Source organism: Cornus florida, unplaced genomic scaffold, assembly GCF_030987335.1.
Source record: "Cornus florida cultivar Cherokee Brave unplaced genomic scaffold, ASM3098733v1 CherokeeBrave_3.0.0_Hap2_Chr03, whole genome shotgun sequence".
NCBI lineage: Eukaryota > Viridiplantae > Streptophyta > Magnoliopsida > Cornales > Cornaceae > Cornus > Cornus florida.
This window is the reverse complement of record NW_026775573.1, coordinates 71,596,810-71,612,102: the sequence shown is the minus strand read 5'-3', so window position 1 is coordinate 71,612,102 and position 15,293 is coordinate 71,596,810. Positions and strand designations below refer to the sequence as shown.

Genomic DNA, 15,293 nt, shown 5'->3' with positions numbered 1-15,293 from the left:
TAACTTTATAGTGGTTGATGAGTAACTTTATTGTGGTCCCCACATATATATATATATATATATGTATAACAATATGGTCATATTTATATTAATACATACAAACACATTTTTTTTTTAATTATATTGATATATGCAAACAATTTTTTTGATTAGTATGCGTACGGAATAATAAACCTAGAAAGTTCAGCCGACATACAAGCCAAAAGGGGCTAAAACGTAGTGGAGGTAACAAACCACCGATCCAAACAATTTGTTAGGGGTAAGAAGAGGTTTCACAATAAGACACTACTATAAATGTTTCTATAAAAAAAGGGTTATCAGTCAATTTAAAAACATAAGGCATAAATTTTATATTTAATCATTTATAAAATATTCATAATAAGTACTAACTTGATCGTTAAAGTGCATCCAGTTGGCACCACGCTAATCGTTATTTCTCGTCTTGCAGGAATCTCCGACCGTTGCGTCTATGTAAAAACGTGTTCTAGTCCCAACAAATTACAACCTAGAAATTATTAATCTGATCTATAATGGTGTTCGTGTTCTTGGCCTTTGTCGTCGACGCTGGCCAAGTCCAACATTTCATTCATTATCGATCACAAAAAAAGCCAATCTCACAAAACGAGTTTGGTGACTCCAACAATATCTACAACCAACCATCTAGAAAAAACTGGTGTCTCCAAAGGGGTGTGGTATGATATGGGACCACCAGAATAGAAAAGAAAGCTTACAACTACATCGTCCAAAGCATTATCGGAAAATAACCAACAAATTCTAGACTTCGTCAGTGCTCTGCAAATTTAGAGAATTAATTTGCCAGCAACGTTGATCGCCCACGAAACCTTGTAATCACCGAAGATTTTGAACTACTCAACAACAATGTTGCCTATCACTATCACATCTCACGAGAAGACTGCCACCGAACGGCCTCGGACACCATCTTTTTCGACCCTGGACACCATTTTTTGCATTCATATTCATGGAGATGCTGATACTACTAATTCTTTCATCTCTCCTGGCGTCTAAACCCTCAGCATCCTTCTTTCGTCAAAGGGATCTGGGATGCCGTTGGACCATACTGTGAGTTTGCCACTGAATTCGGCCTGTTCGTCATGCTCACGCTGGTGGGGGTGGTTCTCTGACGTTCTCGCCTCTGCTCCCTCTGTCCCTCGCTGGCTTGGGCTTCCGCCCTAGAGGTATAGCGGGGTTCGGGAGACCTCCTTGGGCTTCGTTCAGCAGGTTAGCATTAGCTGGTGGTGGCTGTGCCGCCATCTACTCTATAGTTGTCTGAAAAGCATCATTTCGTTACTGAAGCAACGTGATTTGAGCCGTGCTGGCTTCTTTTGCTTGTCGGAGCGTCTCGAACTGTTGCATAAACTCTTCACGCATCTTCTGCATCAATTCCATCTGTTGATCTACTGCACTCGTGTGGGGGTATATTTCTATACGTATTCCCACAGACAGCGCCAAAGAGTAAGTGCAAAAATTCGTCAACTTTGAAAAGTTAAAGAAAAAACACAACACTCAATAAAAATAATCAAAGCAATACAAAGCAAAGATAGAAATATTTACATAAATAAATAAATAGTTAAAATTTGACAACTGAAAGCGAGTATTAGCAAAAAAAATCAAAATCAAAATCTTTGCAAAGATGTTTAATTGTGTCCTTTAGCTGAAGGATTCAAGTGTAGGCAATGTCTTCAAAATAACCTTTTCAGGAGGCCCAAATCAGGTGAGAGGCCAACTAGTGCAAGCAATAGCTCGGTGAAGTAACTTGATTTGTTGAAAATTTTGATATCTTAGAAACGAGACTACCTGAAACAATCAAAATTGACAATTTACCTTCGACAAATTTGTTCAAAAACCCAACTCATAATATTAATATCACAAAACCATAAACTATCCAGTATCAACCAACAGAACAACCAAGAAGCGGCTTATTATACACCAACCAGATCAAGAAACCATAAACTATAAAGTACCAACCAACCGAACAGATTAGTATGTACTCAAAGAGGAAATGATTAAGACCCATTGACCCAATCCAATCAATGCCAATATTTCATATTAGGGGGGGGGGGGGGGGGGGGGGGGGGGGGGTTATTCCATTTTTCTTGGAATCAAAAGGGTTTATAATCCAAAGTTTAAATGTCCACCTTCTTAATGGGTATTGCTTGGCTCACACATGTATATTATATATACAACTTGGAGCATTATGCAATAGCTAAACTGAACATACCAAAACAAATATGGAAAGAGCAAGCTATAGGAATTCTATGACTCATCTCTAGCTAAAATTTGTGCTTTGTTTGCATTTACACTAAAAGTACCACCTAACAGAGAAACGAATGAGATGAGGATCAAAGCTAAGTTTTTCAATCATAAATCAGATTAGATCAGACTCAAATCAACTCACGCTACAAAGATGATTCAATAATAATACTTGCCTAGCACTAAACTGAAAATCAAACCAAAAAAAAAATAAGAAAAAACTGAAAATAAGAAAGTATACTAGTCAGAAAGATGAAATAGGCAAGTAACTAGTTAATGGAAATGATACTCCTCATTTATGTAGCTATTTGCACGAATATTGTGATGGGGAGTGTGGAGCCTGAAAAGTACTGTACACCTTAGCCTAACTTCACGGTAAGTTGGTTGTGGTAGAGCGGTGCCCCCAGCCCGAAGGTGGGGGTTCGGGGTCTTACACGAATATTTGGGGGGTCTTTTGGTATATTCCGCACTTATTATGTTGCCCTAGTGGAGGGTATTTAATTCATTCTACACTCTTTGTAATGTGCGTCGTTTTTCTGAATATGGTGAAATCTCTGCAACCCGTGAACGTAACACTAGTTTTTGGGTGAACCACATAAAATCTGTGTGTTCTTGTGTGTGTTTGATTTATTTTCTGTAATTTTTTCACCACACATTACTTGCAGAATAAAGTTGCAGCTAAACTTAAATATGAATGAAGCTTTCTAAGCTCTTATTTGAGCAGCAGTTAGTTAATAATTACAAATATCAGTTTGGGTTGGAACAAGTTGAGATTATACAAAACAGAAAGCTTCCAATGGAATAAGTCCAAGTCTCTACGCATTCTGGCAATATTGACATGTATTAAATAGTGCACTTTATCACAATATATTATAATAAATGTACGAGTCGAATGAGGTGCAATTAAGGGGGGGAAAAAAGGAATGCAACTACCTTCATGCCTTGCATTGTTCGCTTTTAGCATATATATTCCCTCTTTATCATAAAGTCATAGACCATTAATCGTTACCTTGAGCAATATTCCCAAATTCATTAAAAAATAAAAAAGCTTTATTGTAAAGATATTTTGTCATTAACAATTATACTCTTCACCAATCACCCTTTACCTTGATTTTAAGATGTCAAATTCAGTTATTAGAATATTAAAGTATCAGAGAGGAGTGAGATTAATTTAATCATGTATCATTTCTTAACTTTCAATTTTAACTTGTTGATAGGAATGTAGAAAGGATATTTGTACCATAGAAATAGGGATCTCAAATCCAACGCACCGGCAAAGACACTAAAAAACTATTGTAAAAACAAACAAAAAAATTACCTCATTTGATTAAAGAGGAAACAAACAGAATGTGGGATGTGAAAATAATTATATCATTTCCTAATCGAATACTATGATGGTCAAACTACCTAAACAAACAGAATGGTAGTAATTTCATGTTTCCGTATATGAGCCATCACAATGTCAAAGACAACATAGCTCAAACTCACATCTTATCTTGTTTAGTTTAAATGGAACATCTGATACAAATACTAAGACAAATGGAAACCCAGCTAACAGGTGTAACTTCCATTCATACTGGTACAAACCAATTAAAAGCCTTATTCATAGAATTGAACAGATAAGATATATTAAGGAACCAAATATGAGAGTTTTTCAAAATCAGCAAAACAGAATCAAAGATTAATTGCAACATTTGCATCTGCAATGGGAACAAACCCATAATTTTTTTTTTTTTTTTTTTGACAAGTGCAATGGGAACAAACCCATAATATATAACCATTATATAGATCTATATAACTGATCCCAAAAAAAAAAAAAGCAACAGATTAAAAGCTATTTATCAAAATTGATGCAACCAATCAATCATAAACACGTACCCAATTCCGAAACTATAAACCAATGGCACATATCAATATAAAATAAAAATAAAAATAAAAATTTATTACACAAATATATATTTACACACACATAAATTTACAGAGAAATTAGAAGCTGTCACACGAAAGAGAAGAGGAACAGAGATCAAATGTGGTGAAGATTGGCAACTAGAATTGATTCTACTATTCTGAAACTCAAAAGTAACAACAAACCATATGGAATTTTAGAATGAAACCAAAAAATTAATTGCTAAATAGAGAGAAAACATATATGTGTGGATATACAAGAAAATGGATTCATACCTCATTTTTTTTTTTTTTTTTTTTTTTTTTATAAGTAAAAATAACATTAAAAAAGGATTTCAAAAGGGGAACGCGTCCCAATTACAAAAGTGGAACCGGGGCTAAGGCCCTAAAGAATCCAAGAAAGTAATTAAATCATCAGAAGAAGAACAAAAGCTCCCCTTCACATAATTGAAAAGAGAACGAAGAATGTAAAGTTTGACCATTGCCGTGGGCGACTATTTCCCTTCAAACATTTTGCTATTTCTCTCCTTCCAAATGCACCACCATACACAATGTGGTACAATTCTCCAAAAATCGCGAACATCTCTTCTCACTCGACAACCTCTCCAAACGTGAATTAAGTCTAGGGTTTTGTCAATCCACGATGGCATATGAGGGTGGAAAATGATTTACCAAAATTTTGTTGGTAACTCCTTTTTTTAGCAAGTCCGTAAAAGATTTTTTCAATTAAAATATTTTCTTATTTTTAAGACAACCAAACACCAAAATAATAAAAATAAAAAAATTCCTGAAAAACATTTTACATTGAAACAAACTGAGGCTAAATATCTGGGTCAATTAGTCACGAAAAGCACTGAAAAGAGCATGTAACATTGAAGAGGGAAACAAAGATGAGTACTGAGGTTAGGTGGATAAGAGATAGATTGGTTTGAAGCAAATTTACTTTTAGGGAGGAGGAGATAACATGAAGTATTGTTTACAAAGCAAATGTTGTTCCTTCTCCATAACATTACAGCAAAATAATCAAGCAACCCAGATGACTGACCTAATTTAGTAGCTAAAGCAAATAACTATCTTAAGAAGTGTCGACACGAAACATTTAAGTGGACCTTGATCAATTTTATGTGATTTCATTTAAGCCTTGAAACCTAACTCATAGTTAAGGAGCACAAACACAACATTGTAAAGCAACAGGATCAATAGAACTGAATGGTGCCTCAAGACTCAAGAGCCAAAACAAGTTGTAATAATATTATCAAGGGAGCAAAGAAGCAAATGTAAAAACATGACAACAAACAAGACCAGAAGTAAGATGAAAGATGACAAACAAGGCAAGATAACTTCAATTCTATCTACTAACCATTCGGTCCTATCCAACAAATGTGAAATAAGAAGGGCTTCAAACTATGACAAAAAGAATGTTCATATTTGTTAAATTCCATGGCTAGGAAGTCAAAAGTTTTTATAAAGCAATGAGAAACCATATATTTACCAATCTAAAGAAAATGTGCGCAGCATATATTGTAAGACAGAAAATCTATTAGAGTATTGACATTTTGTTGCCACTTATGTTTCACTTGAATGCCCACGCAAAACCATATATTTTCTAATCTAAAGAAAATGTTAATAGCGAACTTATCATACCATCGATATTTGCATAGCAGTTTTATGTATCAGTTGGTTGTCTAATCAGACTCCTTGTGGACCCCATCTTCCTCCTTTGGAATGCAGTCATTCTTAATGTTAAATGTCCTGCGAACCTCCTCCAGAGTATTTTCCTTGATAATGTCTGCCACTACTTAACAGGTCAGATCTAGCATGCCCTTCACGTTCAGATACTTAGCCGCCTGAAAAAAGGATAAAACAAACATCAGTATATCAAATATAGCAAGATATGAAAACTTAACTTCTTAAAAAAATTAAGATGAATACCAAACAAAAATTGAAGGATCAGGAGTGCACGATATGGCTCTAATGGCTTTGTTACATGGCAGGAAAAAAAAGCACATACAAGAAAACCTACAATGGTAAATCCAAAATTAACAAATTAATAAAAAATCCATGATAATTTGGATTTATGCGACAAAGGCCAACAACGAGGTCATATAAAAAATAAAAAAAAGATGTTCTGGCCATGTAGACAAATGCCAACAATCGCACTATTGAAAACTAGCTACATGATACTGTCAAAGAAGAAGATCAAATTAGTTCGCATTAAAATAGAAAGGAAAAATATAATAGCATGTGCATTAACTGAATTTATATCAAAAAATTTAAAAATCAGTATTCATATAATTGACAGAACATAGTTGGAACAAATCTGTTTTGAGTTGAGTTGAGCAGTAGATGTACAACAGAAAAGAACCCCACAATATAAAAGAAAAGATTTGACCAGATAATTGGAATAAATCTTTGTTGAGTTAAATTCTTTACTTATCAAAAATAAATATAAAAATAAATAAATAAATAAAGAATTAAATCTTTGTTAAGTTGAATCTAGTAGCAGAAGCACATAAAACATAGAGTACTGTATACTTTTATGATTTTATCTACCGTGCGTAGGTAATCACATAACAATTCAAATCAAGCCTAGCCTGCCTAAGTGGAGACCTTTCAGTTACAAAATATCAATCAATCACATAGGCTTCGCTGCAGACCTAATTACCCAATATGTTTTATTTGCCAAACGAGGGGTCAGTATCCTATAGAAAGGTCTAGTTTTGAAAATGCGATCTGTTATACTTTCACTACACGCTGTTACTCAGCTTTCCAGTATCAAAACAGAACTAAATATGTAACATAGTGTCCCCTTTTCCCCTTTCAACGCCAGAAATGCACCTGAAGTATCAGTTCTTGTTGCATGGACCCTAGTTGTATACAGACCTGGGATTTAGTTGGAAAATATTAGATCATTGAAACTAAACTATACCTCAATGAACTTTTAAATTAAACAAAGTCACAAGCCTCGACCTTGAAAAAACAACAATTAATTACTACTGCTATAAAACAAGCTCATATTTTTGGGACCCAAAGGATACTTTGGCATTTATTACTTGGACCATATTCGCAATTTTTTGATTGTTCCACGAGATAATCCGTTCAAGAAAAGATCATACATTTTAACTTGACTGCCATAAATTTGGTGTTTCTACCTTTTCTAGGCTCGGGAAAACTGTCTTCAAGAACTTCCAGGGTATCCAAGCAATTTGACAATGACAATGACAATAAAAAAATTTTGCAGAGCCACTCACTTAATCACAAACTTAATTATTTACTGTGTCTGTCTGTGATATTGTCACTTTAACATGACGTTGCAAGGGGGCGGGGGAAAACATCATTCTAATAAATAAATAAAAAAGTCCATTAAACAACACAAAAACAATTGCATGAAGTCATGAGCAATCTTTTTATGTAAAAAATAAATAAATTATTCAATAGTTCCAGAGTAACTCCAAATATCATAAACAATTCTGATGATCCCAAATTTCTTCCAAATTCTTTTTTTATCCTAAATAATTATCAAATGTTCAAGAGTTCTATATGCAACTGAATAATTATACCCATTGTACTTTTACCATTACAACATATGGACAGAAATGCCTTTTCAAGCGTTCCAAAGACAAAATGAGGTTTTCAAATTTTTTCAAGCATGACCTCAACAAACAACATTGACAGATTTTATGACGGGGGAGATCAGTGTTACTCCAGAAGTATAGGGGAGGTCATTGTTATTTTTTAAACTAGAGAGGAGGTCACTGTTATTTAGGCATTCTACAGGGGAGCTCATTGTAATTTACCCTATTTAAAATCATTTTCACTTTATTACATGTTGTTCTTGAAAATTTATAGCAGCTAAACAAAATAAAAAGAGGTTAGTGTAATTTATGACATGTTATTTTTTAATTTAAAGAAACTAAACAATATAAAATAAATAAATAAAAGATGAACAAAAAGTATTTTTAATTGACATTCATATGATGTCATCTTTTCAGTGTTCATTGATTACTTCTTATTTTCATTGATTAGTCTATTTAAGTCTTCCACTTTGAAAAAAAAAAATTGTTATACAATGAAGTGTATTCTTGATTGATATACCCATCGAGTTAATGGACAATTATATAATATTAATTTATATTTTGCTTGGAGTTTCCCTAACATTTTTGTTTTCTATATGAGTGGCTAGGTAGGTAATTGCCCCTTTCCTCACATTATCACTATGTTTTATTGGATATCCGGATACCAGTGATGTTAATCGGAATATTATTTTCACAATCCATATGTTATTACTAAAGCTAGAACCAAATAGAAATGCTACACAATTTGAAAATGTAACCATGTAAACAATAAGAAAAACAAATAACTAATAAATGCATTCATTTGAATCTTAATTGATACCATCTCATAAATGTTTATTGGTTATGTTTCTTTTTGTATTGATTAGTAGACTTATTGGACCCTTTTTAGTTAGAATACTTATTGGAAAACTCATATAGTATTATATCATTTGATAAATATTTTAATATTACAATTATGCGTCCGAATTCTCTGTTGTAGCGAGTTTTCTGCTGTAGTATGTTTTACATTTTCAATTTCAACACCATTACTTCCAATCTAGTTCCACACATTACTTCAAACTGAATTTAATTGTGTTGAAAGCTCCTACAGCATTGTGCAGTGCAGTGCACTGCAGAAAATCCGGACTCTACAATTACAAGAGGAGCAATGTTATTTAAGCTGAAAATTTCGAGTGACTAAACCATATAAAAAGAAGATGAACAAAAAGTATATCCATGCAACATTCATAGTATTCTTGATTGATATACCTATTGAGAACAAATTATATGATATTAACTGAGATTCTGTTTGGAGATTCCATAATTCTGGTTTCCCCTACATTTTTTTTTTGGGAAAATTAGTTTTTAGTGACCAAACCTAAACAAAATTGCTCGAAAGTGACCCCAAAGTCGAGAAAAGATGAATAGTAACCATTTTTTTTTAAATGCTATCAAATGGCCATTTAATGATTTAATACAGAAATATCCATCTTATAATAAATTATTTTATTATTGGACAAATCTACCATACAACATTAAACTCAATTAAACAATCTCACTTCATGTTGTGGTCCGACAAGCACGGCACATTCTAGCACTAGGGTGGGTCTTGAAAGAGAAGACGAAGATACATGAGATGTGATAATTCCTTTGCCTCATATCCACTAACCCAACCAACCCAAATGCAATATACTAAGGCCAAGAAAAGATGAATAGTAACCAAATTTATAACTTAAAACGCTACCAAATGACCATTTAATGATTTAATACAGAAATATCCATCTATAAATTATTTTATTATTCGACAAAACTACCCTAAAACATTAAACTCAATTAAACACTCTTTGCTTCATGTTGCAGTCTGACAAGCACGGCACATTTTTTTTTTTTTTGATAAATAAAATGTATTAGAAAGCATTCAAAAGGGGAACGCATCCCAAGAGAAAAACAAAGAACCAAATCAAAAGCACGGCGCATTATAGCACTAGGGTGGGTCTTGCAAGAGAAGACGAAGATACATGAGATGTGATAATTCCATTGCCTCATATCCACTAACCCAACCAACCCAAATGCAATTTACTCTGAATTCTTTTTTGCATTTTCTTATTTAAACCCCTAAAATTGAAAACCCATTTGTCAAATCCATCTTAATTTTGCTCCATATCAGAAAAACACAATCTGCTAATACTGATGCCCTCATGTTATGCATTTACTGTTGATAACTAACATGAGAGTCTTTGGTGACAAAAGGAATTTCCAGACTTCGTGACAACAGTACTATTGTCACCAATGACAACTTGAAACGTTCACTTGATTTGGTGCTTGTTAGAGAGAGAGAGAGAGGAGGTTGGGAGATGGTGGTGGGTTTATGTGTTGTTTAATCAAATAAATTTCTTTGGGTTTACAAATGAATCGCTTTGCTAATTGTATTCGTTTTCACCTGCTTGGCAAACATCTATTTTTTGAACTTGTTAAATTTGAAGTTGCATCAATGAATTTGAACTTGGAATGATAAAGAAATCCATTTTTTTGGCCGGTGGACTACAACTGAAAAAGGAAGAAGAGGGGAGAATTAATAAGGAGAGAGAAGGATGACCCCAAAGACTTACAAGGAACAATTTAGTAGTCCTCTTAAAATAATTTTTCAGTATTTAAATATACAATTTTAGTGTTTTTGACCAAATTACCCTCAATTAATCACTTCATTTAAGTTTTAAATTTGGTGACTATTCATCTTTTGTTGACTTTGGCATCACATTAGAGCAATTTTGTTTAGGTTTGGTGACTTTGGTCACCAAATTCTAATTTCCCCTTTTTTGTTCTCTATATGAGTGGCTAAGATAGGTAATTGCTCCTTTCCTTACATGATCACATAATTGAAATGCAAAAAACAACTTTACCTACTTTTATGACTCCTCAAACAAAACTCTTATCTTTTATCGCATTTCAGGATAGCAGTGATATTAATTGGAAAAATATTTGCATAATTCATACGCTATTACTAAAGCTAGAACCAAATAGAAATGCTACACAAGTTGAAAATGTAACCAAGTAAACAATACGAAAGACAAATAACTAATAGATACATTCATTTGAATCTTAACGATACCATCTCATAAATATCTAGTCACGGCATGATAAAATAAAAAATAAAAAGAAAAAAAAAAAGTCGTGGCATGCAGACCTAGCCTGCGAAGCATTTTTTTCATGACAACTTATCGTTAGAATGAAATTCAGAAATAAAAATTGTCTGTTCAATGAATTTTTCAATCATAATCAAATAAATTATGTTTGGTTACATCATCTCACAAGTCAAACAACTCTTTACCTTTAGATGTCTAGAATTATTAAGTCAAATAATAGTTAGAGGTGAATTTGATTTATTGTTTGAGTTTTGTAAAATCTAGGAAACTAGTCTAAACCCCTATTGCAAATTGTATTGAAGAGATCAACTTGTTACGATCTTTTCAAACAATGCCAGTAAGTTTTAGGTTATCATTGGACTTTCTGATAATAGTTTTCAGAAGATTGAAGTTTACTTCAGGCCATTTTAAAAGTTCATTTTGTTCCGTCTAACAAGACAACTAATTTTTTTTTTCCAAGGAGGACTTTCTAGTATTATACGTTTGAATCATTTTACCCTTTTAGAGCACCAAAATGGCTCATAGCCTCGTACAAACATTAGGGATAAGACCATCTGTCACTTGATGGTCCAGTTCAACCAAAACACTTTCACAAGGGTGCAATAAGATATTACAAAAATATATATAAATGAACATTAGTTTTGATTGGATTCGACCACTAAGTGACAGATAGTCCAAAATTATCTAATAATTTCTAAAAATAAGGTAATAAGATATATATATATATATATATATATATATATATATATATGAACATTAGTTTTTGACCGGATTGGACCACCAAGTGACAGATAATTCAAAATTATCTAATAATTTCTCATAAAAAAAGGAGTCTATAGATGGTCCTACACTGCAATATAATTAAATAGTATTACGGAAAGCAAACTTCAACGTGAAATTCAAGAAACAATAAGGTACTCAAATATAGTAGTATTTATTAATTGATATAATAAAAATAGGAAATCTACAAATTGGTCTAATTATATAATAAAAACAGAATTGGTCAAATTACATGAACCAGGCACACAGCTCCTGGCTTTTTATCTTTATACTTAACTTTTACATTTTTATCTCCATTAAGCAAATTTATAAAGAACAATATTACTTTTTTTTTTTCCTGAATGTAAAGAACAATATTATCACAATGTTGTTCAAAGTAGACAAAACAAATTGTAATAATATTATCCAGGAAACAAATAAGCAAATGTAAAACTTGAAAATAAACAAGACCTGTATGAAAGATGAGAAAACAAGGCAAGACATCAATCATCACATGTCAAATGCAATGCCAACTTCAATTCTATTTGCTAACAATTCTGACCTGTCCAATGTGAAATAAGGACTTCCAACTTTCCGGCACTAAGTTTATAACAAAATTCATACCAATAAAAAGATAAACAAGAACCATATGAAAAACCTTGTATCATATTATGACAAAGCAAACCTATCATATTGTTGATATTTGCATAGCCGTTTTATGTATCAGTTGGACGCTCAATCAGACTCCTCATGGACCTCGTCTTCCTCCTCTGGAATGAAGTCGTTCTTAATGTTAAATGTCCTGCGAATCTCCTCCGGAGTCTTTCCCTTGAGGATGTCCGCCAGTGCTTGACCGGTCAGATCTAGCAGGCCCCTGATGACCAGATACTTAGCTACCTGAAAAAAGGATAAAACAAACATCAGTATATCGAAAATAGTGAGATATGAAAACTTCTCCAAAAAATTAAGACGAATACCGAGCAAAAATTAAAGAATCAGAAATAGACGCTATGGCTCAAAAGCCTACCAAAATGCCACTAATGGCTTTGTTAAATGGAAGGGAAAAACCAGCACATGAAAGGAACTATAATGGTAAAGCCATAATTAACAAATTAACAGAAAACCAATAATAATTTGGACTTATGCCACAAAGACCAACAATGAGGTCAAATAAAGTATTGAAAAAATGTTTTGGCTATGTACACACAAATGCCAATAATCACACCATTGGAAAACAGCTACAACTGCTAAAGACAAAGATCAAATTAATTTGCATTAAAATAGAAGGAAAAATATGACTTATCAAAAAAAAAATAGAAGGAAAAATATAATAGCATGTGCTGAACTTATATAAAAAATGGAAAAATCAGTATTCATATAACTGACGGAATATACTTGGAATAAATCTGTATCGAGTTGAGTCGAGCAGTAGATGTACATCAGAAGTCCATACTACAACTTAGAGTACTACACAATCTAATACTAATATACAAGAAAAGAATTGACCAGATAATTGCAATAAATCTTTGTTGAGTTTAATTCTTTAATTATCAAAAATAAATATATAAATAAAAAATTTAATAAATCTTTGGTGAGTACCCATATGTTTTATTTGCCAAATCGAGGGTCGCTATTCTATAGAAAGGTCTAATTCCAAAAATATAATCTGCTTCATACTTTCACTAAAATGTTACTCGGCTTTCCAGTATCAAGAACGAACTAAATATGTAACATAGTTTCCCTTTTCCCCCTTATTATTCAACACCAGACATGCACCTAAAGTTTCAGTTCTTGCTGCATGGACCAAAGTTGTATCCAGACTTAGTTGGAAAATATTAGATCATTGGAACTAAACTATTCCTTAATCAACTTTGAAACTGGACAAAGTCACACGCCTATCCAAGCAACCTGACATTGACAATACAAATTTTTTGCCTTACAGAGCCACACACTAAAATAACAAACTGAGGAGCATGAACAATCTTTTCATGAAAATAAATAAATAAATTACACAATAGTTCCAGAGTAACTCACTCCAAATATCATAGAGATAACATATCCCAAATTTCTTTCCACAATTCTTGTTTTATCCCAAATAATTATCAATCAGCAACATATATTTATTTGGTTACATGACAAAACCAAACAACATCATCATCAAGAATAACAATAATGAGTAAAAAACAATAACCCAAGTTTCTCACAACATTGCAAAGAAAAAAATAATAACATTACCTAAAAAAATACCCAACTCATATTAAATATTCAATAATTCCATGTTTAAATGAATGTCACAAAGAAAACTCATTTATCTCCTTATATAATTCATTCTTTCAAATTATTATCATTTATAAAACACATCTAGTTATTCAGTTGCAATACATTGTTTCCTCACCCATAGCTTCATCAATTACAAATTTTTAACAGAAATTTTCAAACATAACACATACAGAGACCAAAAGAGAAACACCACACACCAGTATGGAGACAGCTTGAGAGCATAAAAATCACTAATAGTGAATATCACACACATTACCGACAAATATAGTAAACATCATCAAGAATAAAAATAATGATAACAATTAGCACAACCCCAATTTTCTCACAACCTTACAAAGAACAAACATAATATCATCACCAATACATGTAATATTTGAATTCCCCAACTTATATCATACATTTAACAATACCATGTGTATTTAAGTCAATGTCACAAACAAACCTACTTATCACATAATCCACTTGTTTCAAATTACTATTAAATTATAACACACCTAGTTCTTCGATTGCAATTTTCTCACCCATAGTTTCATTATTGAAAAAATTTTAAGAAAAAATTCAAATACACGCACATATATATAAACTTGAATGTGAAGATGGCAAACAACAAACAGTGCAATATCAGATGATCAAGAGGTTGAAACAGTTACCATCAACGGAATCACACACAGAGAAGAGCGAACCTGGACGAGATCGTATATGGTATCCAGGTCGATATTTTTTATGAAATCGGCATCAAAGTTCTTGAGCTCATCATCGACGGCGTTCTTATCACCGGAGTTTGGGGTCTCAGCATTCTTCTTGCAGTACTCCATTACCTTGGCCAAGGTTTCGCTGTCCACGGGCAGAGGAAATTTGTGATCGCCGTGGTCAAAGTCTTCAATCAGGTTCTTCAGGAACTCCGACACCTTCGCCGTCGCCTCCTCCACCTCGAAGGTTTTGCCGTCCAAGCTCGTCAATGTGATCGTCTTCGAAGTCGCCATGTGCCTGGAGGTGTATCAGAAAAGAAAAGGAGAAAATAAAAGGTTAAAAAAAAAGGTTACCTACTGAAAGAAAATGAGAGATGCAGAGGGTGTGTTTGGATAGGCACGTGGAGAAAAAACAAAAAACAAAAAGAAATGATAGTAATCGTGAGAAAAGAAATGAAAAGAAATAATTTATATGTTTAGATAAATAAGAAAAGAAATAAAAGAAAGGATAGTTATTGTTATTTAGATAAGATAGAGAAGACAAAAGAAAATAAAAAATATTAGACAAATTATTTTTTGACCTTTTCATAATTATGGGACTTAAATGGAATAATAAATTTATATATTGATTTATGGAGATTAATTTTGGTATTATCAAAATATCACTTACTATGCTTTCTCTTTCTACCTTT

The 15,293-nt window shown here is 32.7% G+C and overlaps 1 protein-coding gene across 3 annotated transcripts; it reads right to left on the bottom strand.

Annotated features, from left to right (window-relative positions):
* Nucleotides 1-325: 325 nt before the first annotated feature.
* On the bottom strand, nucleotides 326-15,010 carry LOC132300754 (SKP1-like protein 1). 3 transcript variants are annotated; one of them, XM_059797977.1, is made up of 5 exons: nucleotides 14,596-15,010; nucleotides 12,318-12,529; nucleotides 5,821-6,023; nucleotides 1,711-1,815; nucleotides 326-1,442 (listed from the first exon to the last, which is right to left on the bottom strand). In XM_059797977.1, the coding sequence occupies exons 1-2, from the start codon at nucleotides 14,893-14,895 to the stop codon at nucleotides 12,368-12,370; spliced, it is 462 nt and encodes a 153-aa protein (XP_059653960.1). In that variant the 5' UTR covers nucleotides 14,896-15,010; the 3' UTR covers nucleotides 326-1,442; nucleotides 1,711-1,815; nucleotides 5,821-6,023; nucleotides 12,318-12,367. The 3 variants fall into 3 exon arrangements, with proteins under 3 accessions (XP_059653960.1, XP_059653958.1, XP_059653959.1); XM_059797975.1 differs by having other exon boundaries at nucleotides 326-1,815; XM_059797976.1 differs by lacking the exon at nucleotides 1,711-1,815.
* Between the last annotated feature and the right edge of the window lie 283 nt (nucleotides 15,011-15,293).